The sequence below is a fragment of the Zonotrichia leucophrys genome, unplaced genomic scaffold (assembly GCF_028769735.1).
Source record: "Zonotrichia leucophrys gambelii isolate GWCS_2022_RI unplaced genomic scaffold, RI_Zleu_2.0 Scaffold_272_69841, whole genome shotgun sequence".
Taxonomy (NCBI): domain Eukaryota; kingdom Metazoa; phylum Chordata; class Aves; order Passeriformes; family Passerellidae; genus Zonotrichia; species Zonotrichia leucophrys.
Genome location: NW_026992477.1, coordinates 50615 through 69841, shown reverse-complemented (window position 1 = coordinate 69841; position 19227 = coordinate 50615). Strand labels below are relative to the sequence as shown.

Genomic DNA, 19227 nt, shown 5'->3' with positions numbered 1-19227 from the left:
GGGGGGTCGGGGTCCCCCTGTGCCTCCTCCAGCTGGGCCAGCAGCTCTGCCAGACCTGGGGGGGACCCCCAAAATCAGAGGGGACCCCAAAAAAAAAACCTGGGGGTCCTCACTGAACCCCAATAACCCCCCCCCCAAATTATACCCCCCCCCAAAAAAAAAACCACCCCAAAAACCCCGATAATGCCCCCAAAAACTCCTCAGGACCCCCCCAAAAACCCCTCAGGACCCCCCCAAAAACTTGTCAGGACCACAAAAAAACCTTCAGAACCCCCCAAAAACCCATCAGGACCCAAAAAAAACCCTCAGGACCCCAAGAAACCTCCTCAGAATCCCCCAAAAGCCCCCCAGGACCCCAAAACCCCCCATAACCCCCCAAAATAACCCAATAAGCCCCCCAAAAAAATCTCTCTGGACCCCCAAAAGTCCCCAAATTCCACCCCAGACCCCAAATTGACCCTTCAGCCCCCAAATAAACCCCAATAACCCCCCAAATTTCCCCCCCAGACCCCAAATTTCCCCCTAGACCCCAAATTACCCCCAGGACCCCAAATTGCCCTCCAGACCCCAAATTAACCCCAACCCCCCCCAAAATTACCCCTCAGACCCCAAACTGCCCCCCAAAACTCCAAATTTTTCCCCCTCAAACCCCAAATTGCCCCTCAGGACCCCAAATTCCCACCCCACACCCCAAATTCCACCCCCAGACCCCAAATAAACCCCCCATAACTCCCCCAGAATTGCCCCCAGGACCCCAAATTACCCCTCAGGACCCCAAATTTCCACCCCCAAACCCCAAATTCCACCCCAGACCCCAAATAAACCCCATAACCCCCCCAAAATTCCTCCCCCAAACCCAAAACTGCCCCCTCAGACCCCAAATTTCCCCCTCTCAGACCCCAAACTACCCCCCCAAACCCCAAATAAACCCCCCACAAAAACCCCTCAGGACCCCAAATTCCACCCCCAGACCCCAAATTTGCCCCCCCAAACCCCAAATTCCACCCCCAGACCCAAATTACCCATCCCAGACCCCAAATTCCACACCCCAGACCCCAAATAAACCCCCCATAACTGCCCCAGAATTGCCCCCCAGGACCCCAAATTGCCCCTCAGGACCCCACATTTCCACCCCCAGACCCCAAATTTCCCCCCTAGACCCCAAATTTGCCCCCCCAAACCCCAAATTCCTCCCCCAAACCCAAAACTGCCCCCCCAGACCCCAAATTTCCCCATCTCAGACCCCAAACCCCAAAATTACCCCCCAAACCCCAAATTTCCCCCCCTAGACCCCAAATTACCCCTCAGGACCCCAAATTCCACCCCCAGACCCCAGATTCCACCCCCAGACCCCAAATTCCTCCACCAAACCCCAAATTTGCCCCCCCAAACCCCAAATTGCCCCTCAGGACCCCAAATTTGCCCCCCAAACCCCAAATTTGCCCCCCCAGACCCCAATTTCCCGTTACCTGCCCTCAGGTGCTGCAGCTCCTCCCTGCCCCTCCTCTCCCGCTCCCGCAGCTCCCGGGTCTCCATTTCGGGGTCCCCCGGGGGTCCCCCCGGCTCCTCGGGGGTCTCGGCCGCTGCCACCGCGGCCCCGAGCTGGGGAGGGGTTTGGGGGGGTTTGGGGGGGATTTTAGGGGATTTTGGGGGGGTTTTGGGGGAGATTTGGGGGATTTTTGGGGGATTGGGAGGGATTTTGGGGTGTTTTGGGGAATTTTGGGGGGATTGGGGGGATTTTGGGGGGATTTTGGGGGAATTTGGGGGATTTGGGGGGATTTTGGGGGGGATTTTGGGGGGAATTTGGGGGGATTTGGGGGGATTTTGGGGGGATTTTGGGGAGATTTTGGGGGGATTTGGGGGAGATTTGGGGGGATTTGGGGGGATTTTGGGGGAATTAGGAGGGGGATTTGGGGGATTTTGGGGGATTTGGGGGGATTTGGGGGGGATTGGGGGATTTTGGAGGGTTTTGAGGGGGACTTGGGGGGATTTTGGGGGATTTTGAGGGGGATTTGGGAGATTTTGGGGGATTTTGGGGGATTTTGGGGGGTTTTGAGGGGGACTTGGGGGGATTTGGGGGGAATTGGGAGGGGTTTTGGGGGGTTTTGGGGGGGATTTGGGGAGATTTTGGGGGGATTGGGAGGGGGATTTGGGAAGGGGTTTTGGGGGGATTTTGGGGGATTGTGGGGGGATTTGGGGGGATTTGGGGGGATTTTGGGGGAATTGGGAGGGGGTTTGGGGGGATTTGGGGGATTTTGGGGGTGATTTGGGGGGATTTTGGGGGGTTTGGGGGGGTTTTGAGGGGGTTTGGGGGGGTCTCTAAAGGAGTTTTGGGGTGTCTGGAGGGGTTTTGAGGTGTTGGGAGGGGTTTTGGGCGGTTTTGGGCATTTTTGGGGTGCTGGGAGGGGATTTTGGGGATCTTGGGGGTGTTGGAAAGGAGTTTTGGAGAGTTTTGGGGTGCTGGGAGGGATTTTGAGGGAGTTTTGGGGAGGTTTTGGGGATTTTGGGGGTGCTGGGAAAGGTTTGGGGGGATCTTTGGGGTGTCTGCAGGGGTTTTTGGGGGTCTGGAAAGGAGTTTTGGGGGGATTTGAGGAGGGTTTGAGGTGCTGGGAGGGGGATTTTGGCTGGGGTTTGGGGATTTTGGGGTGATTTTGGGGTCCCTGGAGAGGTTTTGAGGGGGTTTAGGGGGATTTTGGGGTGTCAGGAGGGTATTTTGGCGTCCCTGGGGGGGTTTTGGGGTGCTGGGAAGGGGTTTTGAGGGATTTTTAGGTGATTTTGGGGTCCCACCTGCCCCAGGTGCCGCTGCAGCTCCTGCAGCTCCCGGTGCTGCTCCGTCAGCAGCCGGAACTGAGAGAAGCTCTGGGCGTCCCCTGCACCCCAAAAACCAACGGGGGAACCCCAAAATCAACGGGGGAACCCCAAATTTAACATGAGAACCCCCCTGAACCTCAAAAATCAACGGGGGAACACCAAAAACTCAACGGAGGAACCCCAAAATCAACATGGGATCCCCAAAAATGAACATGGGAACCCTGAAAATCCACCATGGGAACCCCAAAAATCAGCATGGGAACCCCAAAATCCCCCATGGGAACCCCAAATTCAATATGGGAACCCCAAAAAATCAACATAAGAGCCTTCCCTGAAGCCCAAAAATCAGCATGGGAACCCCAAACCCACAATGGGAACCCCCAAAATCAACATGAGAACCTTCCCTGAACCCCAAAAATCAACGGAGGAACCCCAAAATCCACAATGGAAACCCCAAAATCCACAATGGAAACCCCAGAATCAACATGGGAACCTTCCCTGAACCCCAAAAATCAACGGGGGAACCCCAAAATCCAGAATGGAAACCCCAAAAATCAACAGGGGAACCTTCCCTGAACCCCCAAAATCAACAGGGGAACCCCGAAATCAACCATGGGAACCCCAAATTCAACATGGGAATATTCGCTGAACCCCCAAAATCACCATGGGAACCCCAAAAATCAACATGGGAACCCCAAAAATCAACGGAGGAACCCCAAAATCAACATGGGGATCCCAAAATCCCCCATGGGAACCCCAAAAATGAACATGGGAACCCCAAAATCCACATGAGAACCCCAAAATAAACACAGGAACCCTAAAAACCAACGGGGGAACCCCGAAAATCAACATGGGAACCCCAAAAATCAACGGAGGAACCCCAAAATCCCCCATGGGAACCCCAAAACCCACAATGGGAACCCCAAAATCAACATGGGAACTCCCAAAGTCAATGGAGGAACCCCAAAAATCAACCTGGGAACACCAAAATCGACCATGGGAACCCAAAAATCAACGTGGGAACCCCAAGATCAACACGGGAACCTCCCCCAGACCCTTTTGTACCCCAAAAACCCCCAAAATCCCCCCAAATTCTCTCTCACCGTCCATCCAGGTCTCTTCCTCCTCCTCCTCCTCATTTTTGGGGGGCTCCAGCCCCTCCCCCATCCCCTCGGGGGGTTCAGGGGGGGCTCGGGGCTTCAGGGGGGGCCGAGCTGGGGAGGGGGAGCATCCATGGGACCCCCAAAATCCTCCCCAAAATATCCCAGGGACCCCCAAAATAACCCAGGGACCCCCAAAATCCTCCCCAGGAGATCCAGGAGCCTCCAATTCCCTCCAGTTCCCAATCCCAGTGCTCCCAGTCCCAAATCCCTGGTCCCAGTTCCCCAGTTCCCATTCCCAGTCCCTCCCAGTGCCCTCAGTCCCCAATCCAGTGCTCCCAGTTTCCCCCAGATCCCCCAATTCCCCCAGTTCCCATTCCCAGTTCCCATTCCCAGTGCCTCACAGCACTCCCAGTTCCCATTCCCAGTGCTCCCAGTTCCCCCCAGTCCCCCCAGCACTCCCAGTTCTAATCCCAGTTCCCAATCCCAGTCCCTCCCAGTTCCTATTCTCAGTGCTCCCAGTCCATCCCAGTGCTCCCAGTCCATCCCAGTGCTCCCAGTCCCAATCCCAGTTCCCAATCCCAGTGCTCCCAGTCCATCCCAATCCCTCCCAGTCCCTCCCAGTCCCCCCAGTCCCCAATCCCAGTGCTCCCAGTGCTCCCAGTGCTCCCAGTCCCCCCAGTCCCCCAGTGCTCCCAGTTCCCATTCCCAGTCCCCCCCAGTCCCCAATCCCAGTTCCCCCAGTACCGGCTCTGTCCCTCGCTCTCCCTTTGGTTCCCAGGAAGCTCTGCAGGCGCCCCAATTCCCAATCCCAGTCCCCCCAGTCCCTCCCAGTTCCCATTCCCAGTCCATCCCAGTCCCTCCCAGTCCCTCCCAGTCCCTCCCAGTCCATCCCAGTGCTCCCAGTCCCTCCCAGTTCCCATTCCCAGTGCTCCCAGTTCCCAATCCCAGTCCCCCCCAGTCCCCCCAGTTCCCATTCCCAGTGCTCCCAGTCCCTCCCAGTCCCTCCCAGTCCATCCCAGTCCCCCCAGTGCTCCCAGTCCCCAATCCCAGTGCTCCCAGTCCCTCCCAGTTCCCCCAGTCCCCTCAGTGCTCCCAGTCCCCAATCCCAGTGCTCCCAGTCCCTCCAAGTTCCCAATCCCAGTTGCCATTCCCAGTCCCTCCAGTCCCCCCAGTTCCCAATGCCCAATCCCAGTCCCCCCAGTCCCCAATCCCAATGCTCCCAGTCCCTTCCAGTGCCCCCAGTTCCCATTCCAGTGCTCCCAGTCTGTCCCAGTGCTCCCAGTCCCAATCCCAGTTCCCATTCCCAGTGCTCCCAATGCCCAATCCCAGTGCTCCCAGTCCCTCCCAGTCCCCCCAGTGCTCCCAGTTCCCATTCCCAGTTCCCATTCCCAGTCCCCCCCAGTCCCTCCCAGTCCATCCCAGTCCCCCCAGTCCATCCCAGTTCCCATTCCCAGTGCTCCCAGTTCCCAATCCCAATCCCAGTGCTCCCAGTTCCCAATCCCGGCGCCCCCAGTTCCCAATCCCAGTGCCCCCAGTCCATCCCAGTGCTCCCAGTCCTCCCAATGCTGGGAGCATTCCCAGTGCTCCCAGTCCCTCCCAGTTCATCCCAGTCCCCCCAGTGCTCCCAGTCCCTCCCAGTGCTCCCAGTCCCTCCCAGTTCCCCGTTACCGGCTCTGTCCCTCGCTCTCCCTTTGGTTCCCAGGAAGCTCCGCAGGCGCCCCCAGTTCCTAATCCCAGTGCTCCCAGTCCATCCCAGTGCTCCCAGTTCCCAATCCCCGTCCATCCCAGTCCCCCAGTCCCTCCCAGTTGCCAATCCCAGTCCCTCCCAGTCCCCCCAGTTCCTCCCAGTTCCCCCAGTACCGGCTCTGTCCCTCGCTCTCCCCTTGGTCCCAGTGCTCCCAGTTCCCAATCCCAATCCCAGTCCCTCCCAGTGCTCCCAGTCCCCCCCAGTCCCTCCCAGTGCTCCCAGTTCCCAATCCCAGTTTGCTCCCAGTCCCTCCCAGTCCCCCAGTGCTCCCAGTCCCCATTCCCAGTTCCCATTCCCAGTCCCCCCCAGTCCCTCCCAGTCCATCCCAGTCCCCCCGTCCCTCCCAGTTCCCACTCCCAGTGCTCCCAGTCCCTCCCAGTTCCCAATCCCAGTCCCCCCAGTACTGGCTCTGTCCCTCGCTCTCCCTTTGGCTCCCAGGAAGCTCCGTTCATCCCAGTGCTCCCAGTGCTCCCAGTCCCTCCCAGTTCCCAATCCCAGTTCCCAATCCCAGTGCTCCCAGTCCATCCCAGTCTCTCCAGTCCCCCAGTCACTCCCAGTTCCCAATGACCAATCCCAGTGCTCCCAGTCCACCCAGTGCTCCCAGTCCATCCCAGTGCTCCCAGTCCATCCCAGTGCTCCCAGTCCATCCCAGTTCCCAATCCCAGTGCTCCCAGTTCCCAATCCCAGTGCTCCCAGTCGCTCCCAGTGCTCCCAGTGCCCCCAGTTCCCAATCCCAGTGATCCCAGTCCATCCCAGTCCATCCCAGTTCCCCCAGTTCCCCCAGTTCCCTATGCCCAATCCCAGTGCCCCCAGTTCCCTCCCAGTGCTCCCAGTTCCCTTCCAGTCCATCCCAGTCCCTCCCAGTCCCTCCAGTTCCCATTCCCAGTTCATCCCAGTCCCTCCCAGTCCATCCCAGTCCCCCCAGTGCTCCCAGTCCCAATCCCAGTCCATCCCAGTTCCCATTCCCAGTGCTCCCAGTCTCTCCCAGTCCCCCCAGTTCCCAGTCCCCATTCCCAGTTCCCCGTTACCGGCTCTGTCCCTCGCTCTCCCCTTCGCTCCCAGGAAGCTCCGCAGGCGCCACCAGTTCCCAATGCCCAATCCCAGTCCCTCCCAGTCCCTCCCAGTCCCCCCCAGTCCCTCCCAGTCCCCCCAGTACCGGCTCTGTCCCTCGCTCTCCCTTTGGCTCCCAGGAAGCTCCGCAGGCGCCGCTGCCGCTCCCGGAGCCGCCCCCGCTCCCGCTCGGCCTCGTCCGGAGCCCCCCGGGACCCCCCCAGAGACCCCCGGGACCCCCCCGGGACCCTGGGGGGACATTGGGGTGAGGGGGGAGCCGAGATTTTGGGGTGCTCTGGGAATTTGGGGGTGTTCGGGGGGAATTTAGGGGGATTTGGGGGAGTTCCAGGGGTTTTTGGGGTTTTTTTGGGGGGGTTTTGAGGGATTTGGGGGTATTTGGGGGTCCCAGGGGGGTTTTGGGGTGTCAGGTTTAGAGGTACCAGGGGTTTCTTTTGGGGGTGGTTTGGGGTTCTGGGGGGTTTTGGGGTGTCAATTTTAGGGGTACCAGGGGGGGGTTATGGGGAATTTTTGGGGGGTCCCAGGGGGGTTTTGGGGGTGTTGAGATTTGGGGTGTCAGGTTTATTAGGGGTATTGGGGAGGAGTTGGGGGGTTTTGGGGTTCTGGTGGGTTTTGGGGTGTCTTGGGAGGCCAGGGGGATTTGGGGATGTTGGGATTTGGGGTCCTAGGGCGTTTTGGGGGTTCCAGGGGGGTTTTGGGGGTTCCAGGGGAGGTTTTGGGGTTTCAGGGATTTTGGGGTCTCAGGGGTTTTGGGGGTGTCGGTTTTTGGGGTTCCAGGAGGGGGTTTTGGGGTGTCATTGGCTTTTGAGGGTGTCAAGTTTTGGGGGGTATTTCAGAGGGTTTTGGGGGTCCCAGGGGATTTTTGGGCGGTTTTGGGGTGGTGTTTTTGGGGTTCCAGGGGTGGTTTTGGGGTTCCAGGGTGTTTTTGGGGGTCTCAGGGGTTTTGGGGTGTCGTTTTTTGGGGTTCCAGGAGGGGGTTTTGGGGTGTCATTGGCTTTTGGGGTGTCAAGTTTTGGGGGGTATTTCAGAGGGTTTTGGGGGTCCCAGGGGATTTTTGGGGTGGTGTTTTTGGGGTTCCAGGGGTGGTTTTGGGGTTCCAGGGGGGTTTTGGGGGTCCCAGGGGATTTTTTGGGTGGTTTTGGGGTGGTGTTTTTGGGGTTCCAGGGGTGGTTTTGGGGTTCCAGGGGATTTTTGGGGGGTTTTGGGGTGGTGTTTTTGGGGTTCCAGGGGTGTTTTTGGGGTCCCAGGGGGGTTTTGGGGGTTCCAGGGGATTTTTGGGGGGTTTTGGGGGGGTGTTTTGGGGGTCCCAGGGGTGGTTTTGGGGTTCCAGGGGTGGTTTTTGGGGTCCCAGGGGATTTTTTGGGCGGTTTTGGGGTGGTGTTTTTGGGGTTCCAGGGGTGGTTTTGGGGTTCCAGGGGGATTTTGGGGGTCCCAGGGGATTTTTGGGGGTTTTGGGGTGGTGTTTTTGGGGTTCCAGGGGGGTTTTTGGGGTCCCCACCCGTCACTCCTGGCGGTCGCCGCTCGCTCCAGCTCGGCCTCGATCTGACGCTGGGTCTCCTCCAGCTCCTGCAGCCAATCAGAGCCCTCCGGGATCATTCCCCAGCCAATCAGAGCCCTCCGTGACCCCAGGATCCATTCTCCAGCCAATCAGAGCCTTCTCTCCCTTTGGGATCCTTCCTCAGCCAATCAGAGCTCTCTGTGAGCCCAGGATCTATTACCCAGCCAATCACAGCTTTTCTCTTCCTCTGGGATACTTCCCCAACCAATCAGAGCCTTCTGTCACCCTGGGTTCCTTCCCCAGCCAATCAGAGCCCTATGGGATCCATTCCCCAGCCATCAAGCCCTCCACCTCAGGACACTCTCCCAATCCCCACTCAGGATCCCCTCCAGCCAATCGGCCCACCACCTCAGGTCCACCCCAGCCAATCCGAGCCCTCCATCACCCAGGATCCACTCACCAGCCAATCACAGCCCTCCATTTCCCCAGGATCCACTCTCCAGCCAATCAGAGCCCTCCATCACCTCAGGATCCACTCCCCAGCCAATCAGAATCCTCCACCACCAGATCCTTGCCAGCATCGATGCCCTCCACACTCGATCCTTCCCCAGCCAATCAGAGCCCTCCATCACCCAGGATCCACCCCCTGCCCTGGAATGGGGGGTCAGGGAGGTTTTGGGGTAGGAGTTTGGGGGTTTTGGGGGTCAGGGAGGTTTTTGGGTGGTCAGAGGATTTGGGGGTTCCCAAGATTTTTGGGGTTCAGGAGATTTTGGGGGTCATGAGGGTTTTGGGGGTTCAGGACAGTTTTGGGGGGTCAGGAGATTTGGCGGCTCAAGAGTTTGGGGGGTTTTGGGGGGTTTCAGGGGTTTTTGGGTCAGGGCAGTTTTTGGGTTTTTGGGCTCAGTGAAGTTTGGTTTTTTGGGGGTTTCAGAAATTTTGGGGTTCAGTGCAGTTTTTGGGGGTCTCAGGAGTTTGGGCTCTGAGTTTTGGTTTTTGGGATTTCAGAATTTTGGGGGTTCGCAGTTTGGAGGACAGCAAGTTTTGGGTTTTTGGGGGTTTCGAATTGGGGTTCAGGTTTTTGGGGGTTCAGGGCAGTTTTTGGGGGGTTCAGGGCAGTTTTTGGGGGTCTCGGGGATGTTTTTGGGGAGGGGTCTCACCTGGAGCCGCCGCCTCAGGAGGCGCCGCAGCCGCCGCCGCTCCGCCCGCAGCCCCTCGAGCTCCCGGCGCAGGCGGGGCAGGACCCCCAGGGAGACCCCCAGAGAGACCCCTGCCTGTGAGACCCCCACCCAAAATGGGTCAGAGACCCCCAGAACGGCCCCTGCCTGGGACCCCCACCCAAAATGGGTCAGAGACCCCCAGAGAGACCCCCAGAACGGCCCCTGCCTGGGACCCCCACCCAAAATGGGTCAGAGACCCCCAGGGAGACCCCCAAAGTGATCCGCCTGGACCCCCACCCCCAAAATGGGTCAGAGACCCCCAGGGAGACCCCCAGAGCGGCCCCTGCCTGTGAGACCCCCACCCAAAATGGGTCAGAGACCCCCAGGGAGACCCCCAGAGAGACCCCTGCCTGGGACCCCCACCCAAAATGGGTCAGGGACCCCCAAAACGGCCCCTGCCTGTGAGACCCCCACCCAAAATGGGTCAGGGACCCCCAGAGAACTGAATCCTGCCTGGGACCCCCAACCAAATGGGTCAGGACCCCCAGAGACCCCCAGAACGGCCCCTGCCTGTGAGACCCCCACCCAAAATGGGTCAGAGACCCAGAGCACCCTGCCATGGGGACCCCCCAAAATGGGTCAGGGACAGCCAGGACACCCCCAAACGGCCCCTGCCTTGGGACCCCCACCCCAAAATAGGTGAGAGACCCCCAGAGAGACCCCCAAAATAGTCCCCTGCCTGTGGACCCCCACCCAAAATGGGTCAGGACACCCCAAATGGCCCTGCCTGTGAACCCCCACCCAAAATGGGTGGAGACCCCCAGGACCCCCAGGGACATCCCCCAAAATGGATCCCGCCTTGGGACCCCACCCAAAATGGTGTAAGACCCCCAGAGAGACCCCCAGGGGACACCCCCAAAATGGAACAGGGACCCCCAGGAACCCCCAAAAATTGGGACAGACCCCCCCAAAATGGGTCAGGGACCCCCACACATGGCTCTGAGCCTCTCCCCAATCGGGTCCCGAGCCCCCCCCAGGGTCTCTCCCTGCCCGGGTCTCTCCCAAATCCTGGGGGTCCCAAGCCCCTCCCATTCCCGGGGGTCCCCGAGCCCCCTCCTCACCCTCTGCAGCTCCCCCTGCAGCAGCAGCTCCGCCCTGTCCATCTGTGGGGGGGCGGGGGGGGCACTGAGACCCCCATCGAGGGCCCCGGGACCCCCCCCCAGCCCCAGCGCCAGCGCCAGCCCCGTGTCCGTCTGTCCGTCCGTCCCCGTGTCCGTCTGTCCCCGTGTCCGTCCGTCCCCGTGTCCGTCTGTCGGGGCTGGCGCCGCTTTGTTGGTGGCAACGAAGGGACAACCCCCCTCGACCCCTCCCCCTAAATGACGTCATCAAACCCCCCCCAAAATTACCCCTAAATCCCCCCCAGACACCCCCCCAAATCCCCCCCAGCTCCCAAGACGCCCCCAAATTCCAGCCCAGGACCCCCCAAATTCCAGCCCAGCCCCCTCAGACCCCCCAAAATCCCATTCCTGTCCCCCCTCCAGTCCCCCCAAATTCCATTACAACCCCTCCAGGACCCCCAAATCCCATCCCAGACCCCCAAATCATCCCAGCCCCAAATCCAGCCCCCCCCAAATTCCATTTCTGCCCCCCAAATTCCAGCCCAGCCGCCCCAACCCCTCTAAATCCCATCCTAGCCCCCCCGAAATTCGGTTCCAGTCCCCCCAGTACCTCAAATTCCACCCCAGACCCCCCAAATCCCCCCAAATTCCATCCAAGCCCCCCAAGTCCCCCTCAATTCCCTCCCAGCCCCCAAATCCCATCCAAGCGCCCCCCAAATCCCATTCCAGCCCCCCCAAATTCAATTTCAGCCCCCAAGCCCCCCCCAAATCCCGTTCCAGCCCCCCAAGTCCTCCCAAATCCCATCCAAACCCCATCCAAACCCCCAAATTCCAAACAAAACCCCCCAAATCCCCCCCAGCCCCTCTCGTACCCCCCAAATTCCTCCCCCAGGCTCCCCCCAACCCCCCCCAAATCCCATCCCAGCCCCCCCCCCCATCCCCCACCCCCCAATCCCCCCCCCCAGGACCCCCCAAATTTCCCCTCCCCGCGCTCACCGCGGTCACGTGACTCCCCCGCCGTTGCCATGGAGACCACGTGACGCTGGAAAAGCCGAGGGCGTGGTCACAGCGATCACGTGATTCGGGATAATCTCTACGTCAGCGCGAATCGACCAATCACAGGCTGGGTGGAGCTCGGGCTTGCGGCCAATCACAATCAGGGCGTGGCCGCAGCGCCGACAGCCAATCAGAGGCTGTTATTCTACTCCTAAACCCCGCCCCTCTTCTTCTCGACCAATCAGAGCGCGGCGCGCCGTGAGAGGAGGTGGACCGCAAAAATCCACCAACCAATCAGAAGCCGCCAAACTTTTCAGCCAATCAGACGCCAGCCTAAAATCAACAACCAATCAGAAGCCTGGATTTGGGGGTGGGGGGGCCAGCGCGTCTGGGCGTGGCCAGAGATGGGTGTGCCCGTGTGTGGGCGTGGTCACGGGGTGGGTGCGGTCAGTTTGGGGCGTGGTCTGGATTGGCGAGGCCACGCCCACCCCGTAACGGAACGAGCGGAGCCGAGGGAGCGGCGGGAGCCGAGAGTGGGTGGGGAGGATTTGGGGGGGTCCGAGGGGATTTTGGGGGGATTTGGGGAACTTTGGGGATTTTTGGGGGGATTTGAGGGGTCTGGGGAGCTCTGAGGGACTTTGGGGGGGGTTTGGGGGGGTCTGAGGGACTTTGGGCGGGTCTGGGGCGGATTTGGGGGGGCTCTAAGAGGGCTCAGGGGGGGATTTTGGGGGGCTCTAAGGGGGATCTGGGAGGGGGTTGAGGGTCTCTGAGTGATTTGGGGGGGATTTGGGGAGGATTTGGGGGTCTCCGAGTGATTTGGGGGGGATTTGGGGTTCTGAGTGATTTGGGGAGGATTCGGGTTGGCTTCTGGGGACTTTAGTGGGGATGTGAGGAGAACCTGGGGGGCTTTAGAGGGGGCTTGGGGGCGGATTTGAGGAGTTCTGAGGGGGGTTCAGGGGGATTTGGGGAGGATTTGGGGGGCTCTGAGGGGACTTTGGGGGATTTGGGGCGGTTTCGGAGGGGTCTGGGGGATTTGGGTTCGAGGATTGGGATGGTGGGGGCTCTGAGGACTTGGAGATTTGGGCGGTTTCGGGTCTGGGGGGATTCGGGGGCGAGGTTCGGGGACTGGGAGGGATTTGGAGGGGGGCATTTGAGGGGATTTGGAGGGGTTTGAGGGACTTTGGGGGGGTCTGGGGTGATTGGGATCTAGGAATTGGGTTCTGAGGGGGATTTGGGGGGTCTGGGGGGATTCAGGGAGGATTTGGGGAGCTCTAAGGGGGTTTGGAGGATCTGAAGGAGATTTGGGGGGGATTTTGGGGGGCTCTGAGAGGGTTTAGGGGGATCTAAAGGGGTTCAGGATTTGGGGATTTGGGCGCTCTGTGCACTTGGGGATTGTGGGGATTGACTCTGAGGGTTCGGGGGATTTGGGGGGTCTCTGAGGGGCTTTGGGGAGATTTGGGGGGCTATAGGGGGTTCAGGGTGGGTTTGGGTCTCTGAGGACTTTGAGGTGTTTGGGGGGTTCTCAGGGCTCAGGGAATTGGGGCTCTGAGGGTTAGGGGATTTGGGGGGGTTCAGGAAATTGGGGGATTTGGGGGAATTCGGGTCTCCGAGGGACTTGGGGGTTTGGGGCTGGGGGGTTCGGGGGATTTGGGGCTATGGGGGTTCAGTGGGGTTTGGGGTCTCTGAAGACTTTGAGGTGTTTGGGGGATTTGGGGGAGTTCGAGGGGGCTCAGGATCGGGATTGGAGGGTTACGGATTTTGGGGTTCAGAGATTTGGGGTTCAGGAGATTTGGGGTATTTTGGGGGATCTGGGATTTTGAGGGTCTCAGAGGGATTTTGGGGATTGGGCTCTAGAGTCAGGCGAGATTTTGGGGTTTTAAGGATTTTTGGGTTTTGGGGTGTTTTTGGGGTGCCCTGACCCCCCCCCCTGCACCCCCATTCCCAGCCCCACCCACCATGCATCTCCTCCCGGCCGCCGTCACCGCCCTTCATCTCCTCATCCTCCTCCTCTTCTTCATCGCCACCCTGGATAAGGTGGGACCCCCTTAGGTGGATTTTGGGGGGGGGTCCCAGGGTGGGTTTTGGGGACCCCCGGGGGGATTTTGGGGGGGTCCTAGGGGTTTTGGGGGGTCCCAGGGGTATTTTAGGGGTCTTAGGGGTGATTTTGGGGATCCCAGGGGGGTTTTAGGGGGTCCCAGGGATTGTTTTGGAGGCCCCAGGGTGGGTTTTAGGGTCTCAGGGGGATGTTGGGGGATCCCAGGGATATTTTGGGGATCTCAGGTGGGTTTTTGAGGGGGTCCCAGGGGGGGTTTTGGGGTCTCAGAGATGTTTTGGGGTCCAGGTGTATTTTGGGGATCCCAAGGGGTTTTGGGGAGTCTCGGGGATATTTTGGGGGGTCTCAGGGGGTGTTTTAGGGGTCCAGGAGTTTTGGGGTCTCAGAGATGTTTGGGGAGATCTCAGGGGGATTTTGGGGATCCCAGGGTGGGTTTTGGGGATCCCAGGGTGGGTTTTGGGGGGTCCCAGGGGGATTTTGGGGGTCCCAGGGTGGGTTTTGGGGGGTCCCAAGGGTGTTTTGGGGTGGTGCCAGGGGGTTTTGGGGGGTCCCGGGGATATTTTGGGCGTATTTTGAGAATGTTTTTGGGGTGTTTTGGGTATTTTTGGGGTCTCCCAGGGCTGGTGGGTGCTGTGTCAGGATTTGGGATGTTTTGGGGTGTTTTGAGAATATTTTGGGGGTGATTTTGGGGTTCTCCAGGGCTGGTGGGTGTCTCTCAAAATTTGGGGATATTTTGGGGGTGTTTTTGGGGTGTTTTGATGATATTTTGAGGGTGTTTTGGGGATATTTTGGGTATTTTTGGGGTTCCCCAGGGCTGGTGGGTGCTGTGTCAGGATTTGGGGTGTTCTGGGGGTGTTTTGGGGTGTTTTTGGGGGGTTTTTGGGGTGTTTTGGGGGTGGTTTTGGGGGTATTTTGGGTGTTTTTGGGGTTCCCCAGGGCTGGTGGGTGTCTCTCAAAATTTGGGGGTATTTTGGGGTGTTTTTGGGGTGTTTTCAGGCTGTTTTGGGGTCCCAGGGCTGGTGGGTGCTGTGTCAGGATTTGGGGTGTTCTGGGGGTGTTTTTGGGGTTCTGGGGGTGTTTTTGGGGTGTTTTGGGTGTTTTTGGGGGTTTTCAGGCTGTTTTGGGGTCCCAGGGCTGGTGGGTGCTGTGTCAGGATTTGGGGGTGTTTTTGGGGTGTTTTTGGGGGGTTTTCAGGCTGTTTTGGGGTCCCAGGGCTGGTGGGTGCTGCCGGACTCGCAGCCCCTGAACCTCTGGTACGACTGCGCCCCCCAAAACCGATCCCAGGGCTGGGAGTGCAGCAGCCTCGGCCTCAGCCGTGAGTGGGGGTCCCGGGGGGGTCCTGGAGGGAATTTTGGGGGTCCTGGGGGGTTTTGGGGGTCCCCAGGTTGTCCTGAGGGGGTTTTGGGGAGTTCTGGTGGATTTTGGGGGTCCTGAGGGGGTTTTGGGGAGTCCCTGAGGGATCTTGAGGGGTTCTGGGGCATCCTGAGGAATTTTTGGGGTCCCTGGGGAGTCTTGAGGGGTCCTGGGGGGGTTTTGGGGTTCCTGGGGGAATTTTGGGGAGTTTTGGGGGTCCTGGGGAGTCATGAGGGGGTTTTGGGGAGTCCTGGAGGGGTCTCGGGGGTCTTGAGGGGTTCCGGGGGAGTTTTTGGGGTCCCTGGGGGATTTTGGGGGGGCAGCGATAAGTTTTGGGGGCCTCTGGTCAGTTTTGGGGTTCCTGGTTAATTTGGGGGTCTCACTAGGGGTCTGTTCCCCCCAGCCCTGCTTTGGGGCGTTCAGGGCCTGGTGGTGATTTTTGGCGGGCCGTTATTAATTTTGGGGGTCTGTCATTAATTCGGGGGCCGTTATTAATTTGGGGGGCTGTCATTAATTTTGGGGTGCCCCCAGCCCTGCTGCGGGCCGTTCAGGGCCTGGTGGTGATTTTTGGGGGGCTGTTATTAATTTGGGGGGCTGTTACTGATTTTGGGGTGCCCCCAGCCCTGCTCCGGGCCGTCCAGGGCCTGGTGGTGATTTTTGGGGAGCTGTTATTAATTTGGGGGTCTGTCATTAATTTTGGGGTGCCCCCAGCCCTGCTCCGGGCCGTCCAGGGCCTGGTGGTGATTTTTGGGGGGCTGTTATTAATTGGGGGGCCGTTATTATTTGGAGGGTCTGTCATTAATTTCGGGGTGCCCCCAGCCCTGCTCCGGGCCGTTCAGGGCCTGGTGGTGATTTTTGGGGGGCTGTTATTAATTTTGGGGTGCCCCCAGCCCTGCTGCGGGCCGTCCAGGCCTGGTGGTGATTTTTGGGGTGCTGTTATTAATTTGGGGGGCCGTTATTAATTTGGGGGTCTGTCATTAATTTCGGGGTGCCCCCAGCCCTGCTCCGGGCCGTTCAGGGCCTGGTGGTGATTTTTGGGGGGCTGTTATTAATTTGGGGGTCTGTCATTAATTTCGGGGTGCCCCCAGCCCTGCTCCGGGCCGTCCAGGGCCTGGTGGTGATTTTTGGGGGGCCATTATTGATTTTGGGGTGCCCCCAGCCCTGCTCCGGGCCGTTCAGGGCCTGGTGGTGATTTTGGGGGGCTGTCATTAATTTGGGGGCCGTTATTAATTTTGGGGGGTCGTTACTGATTTCGGGGTGCCCCCAGCGCTGCTTCGGGCCGTTCAGGGCCTGATGGTGATTTTTGGGGGGCCGTTATTAATTTGGGGGCTTGTCATTAATTTTGGGGGGCCGTTACTGATTTCGGGGTGCCCCCAGCCCTGCTCCGGGCCGTCCAGGGCCTGGTGGTGATTTTTGGGGGGCCGTTACTGATTTTGGGGTGCCCCCAGCCCTGCTCCGGGCCGTCCAGGGCCTGGTGGTGATTTTTGGGGGGCCGTTACTGATTTTGGGGTGCCCCCAGCCCTGCTCCGGGCCGTCCAGGGCCTGGTGGTGATTTTTGGGGGCTGTCATTAATTTCGGGGTGCCCCCAGCCCTGCTCCGGGCCGTCCAGGGCCGGGTGGTGATTTTGGGGGGTCTGTCATTAATTTCGGGGTGCCCCCAGCCCTGCTCCGGGCCGTCCAGGGCCTGGTGGTGATTTTGGGGGGTCTGTCATTAATTTCGGGGTGCCCCCAGCCCTGCTCCGGGCCGTCCAGGGCCTGGTGGTGATTTTTGGGGGGCTGTTATTAATTTCGGGGTGCCCCCAGCCCTGCTCCGGGCCGTCCAGGGCCTGGTGGTCTCGGCGCTGCTGCTCTCGGCCCTCGGCCTCCTCCTCTTCCTCGCGCAGCTGCTGGGGGGGCCCCGCGGGCGCCTCTTCCTGCCCTCGGCCGCCGCCCAGATCATGGCAGGTCAGTCACCCCCAAAGGGGGTCCCCAAAACCTAAAAACCCCGAAATGGGGATCCTCAAAATCACTGGGATCCCCAAAATCCCTGGGATCCCAAAATGGGCTCCCCAAAACCTAAAAACCCCAAAACCCCAAAATTGGGCTCCCAAAACCCCAAAACCCCAAAACTGGGCTCCCCAAAATCACTGGGATCCCCAAAACCCCAAAACCCCCAAACCCCAAAACGGGGATCCCCAAAACCTAAAAACCCCAAAACCCCCAAACCCCAAAATGGGGCTCCCCAAAACCCTTGGGACTTCAAAATGGGGCTCCCCAAAACCTAAAAACCCCAAAACCCCAAAATTGGGCTCCCCAAAATCACTGGGATCCCCAAAACCCCCAAACCGGGGCTTCCCAAAACCCCAAACCCCAAAACCCCAAAATTGGGCTCCCCAAAACCCCAAAATGGGGCTACCCCCCAAGTCCCTGTCCCCCTCAGGTCCCTGTATCCCCCAGTGTCCCCCCAGTGTCACCCCCAGTGTCACCCTGCTGTCCCCTCAGTGTCCCCTCTGGTGTCCCCCTGTGTGTAACCCCCATGTCCCCCCAGTGTCCCCCTCAGTGTCCCCCAATGTCACCCCCATTGTCACCCTGATGTCCCCCCGGTGTCACCCCCATGTCCCCCCCAGTGTCACCCCCGGTGTCACCCCCATGTCCCCCAATGTCCCCCCAGTGCCACCCCGGTATCCCTACAATGTCCCCTTAATATCTCCCTGTTGTCACCCTGATGTCACCCCCCATTGTCACCCTGATGTCCCCCCAATGTCCCCACAGGTCTGACGTCACTGCTGGGGGCGGGGCTGTTTGTGGCCAGAGGGGGCGGGGCCAACAACAGTGTCACCCCTGTGTCACCCCCAGTGTCACCCCCAGTGTCACCCTGATCTCCCCTCAGTGTCCCCTCTGGTGTCCCCCTGTGTGTAACCCCCATGTCCCCCCAGTGTCCCCCTCAGTGTCCCCCCAATGTCACCCTGATGTCCCCCAGGTGTCCCCATCATATCCCCCTCATTGTCACCCTGATGTCACCCCCGGTGTCACCCCCATGTCCCCCAATGTCCCCCCAGTGCCACCCTGATGTCCCTGCAATGTCCCCCAATATCTCCCTGTTGTCACCCTGATGTCCCCCCGATGTCCCCACAGGTGTGACGTCACTGCTGGGGGCGGGGCTGTTTGTGGCCAGAGGGGGCGGGGCCAACAGCAGTGTCACCCCAGTGTCACCCCCAGTGTCACCCTCATGTCCCTCCAGTGCCCCCCCTGGTGTCACCCCTGTATCCCCACATGTCCCCCCTGTGTCACCCTGGTGTCACCCTCATGTCCCCCTGATGTCCCCCTGGTGTCCCCACAGGTGTGACGTCACTGCTGGGGGCGGGGCTGTTTGTGGCCGCAGGGGGCGGGGCCAGCATTGGGGGCCGTCCCGGGCACTGCCCAGTGCTGGCCGGGGTGGGCGGGGCCTTGGCTCTGGCCAGCGGGGGCGGGTACCTGCGGCTGCGGACACGGGAGTGACCACGCCCACCGGGACACGCCCACCGACCACGCCCACCTGGGACACGTCCATTGGACACACCCATTGGACACTCCTGCTGGATGCACCCACTTGGGACACGCCCACTGACACGCCCACTGGACATACCCACCTGGAATATGGCCACTGGCCACGCCCACTGCCACACCCACTGCTACGCCCACCTGGAACACACACATTGGCCACACCCACTTGGGACACGCCCACTGACGCGCACAGTGGACACACCCACCTAGAACATGCCTGTTGGTCACACCGATTGGCCACGCCCACCCGGGACGCACCCATTGGACTCGCCTACTGGACACACCCACTTGGCCACACCCACCTGGGGCACATGCACCTGGGATACGCCCACTGGACACGCCCACCCGGGACACGCCCACTGGACAGCAACTGGCTCTGTCTGCTAGACACGCCCACCTGGGACACGCCCATTGGACATACCCATTTGTCACACTCACTGGTCACACCCATGGACACGCCCATTGGCCACACCCACCTGTGACATGCCCACTGGACACGCCCACTGGACAAGGCCCCTCCCATTCCAACCAATGACGCTCAAATGACATCATCGATAGTCAGATGGTGATGTCATCACACCATGTGACCACTGACATCGTCAGCATGGCCAATGAGAGCTCGGATGGTGCTGACATGAATACATCATCAACAAGATGGCTGTGGACAATGACATCATCAGCATGGCCAGTGACATCATCAACATCATCAGCATGACTGATGGCATCATCAGTGAGATGGGCGTGGCCAGTGATAGCGTCGTCATTGGCAGGCCCAGGATGACCAATGGCAAAACTGACGTTG

At 59.9% G+C, this 19227-nt stretch overlaps 1 protein-coding gene across 1 annotated transcript; it reads left to right on the top strand.

Annotated features, from left to right (window-relative positions):
* Positions 1-11975: 11975 nt before the first annotated feature.
* LOC135441387 (epithelial membrane protein 3-like) lies at positions 11976-18386 on the top strand. The gene is made up of 5 exons (XM_064700934.1): positions 11976-12031; positions 13444-13532; positions 14764-14866; positions 16707-16847; positions 18223-18386. Exons 2-5 carry the CDS (start codon positions 13455-13457, stop codon positions 18378-18380), a joined length of 480 nt encoding a protein of 159 aa, XP_064557004.1. The 5' UTR covers positions 11976-12031; positions 13444-13454; the 3' UTR covers positions 18381-18386.
* The last annotated feature ends 841 nt before the right edge of the window (positions 18387-19227 follow it).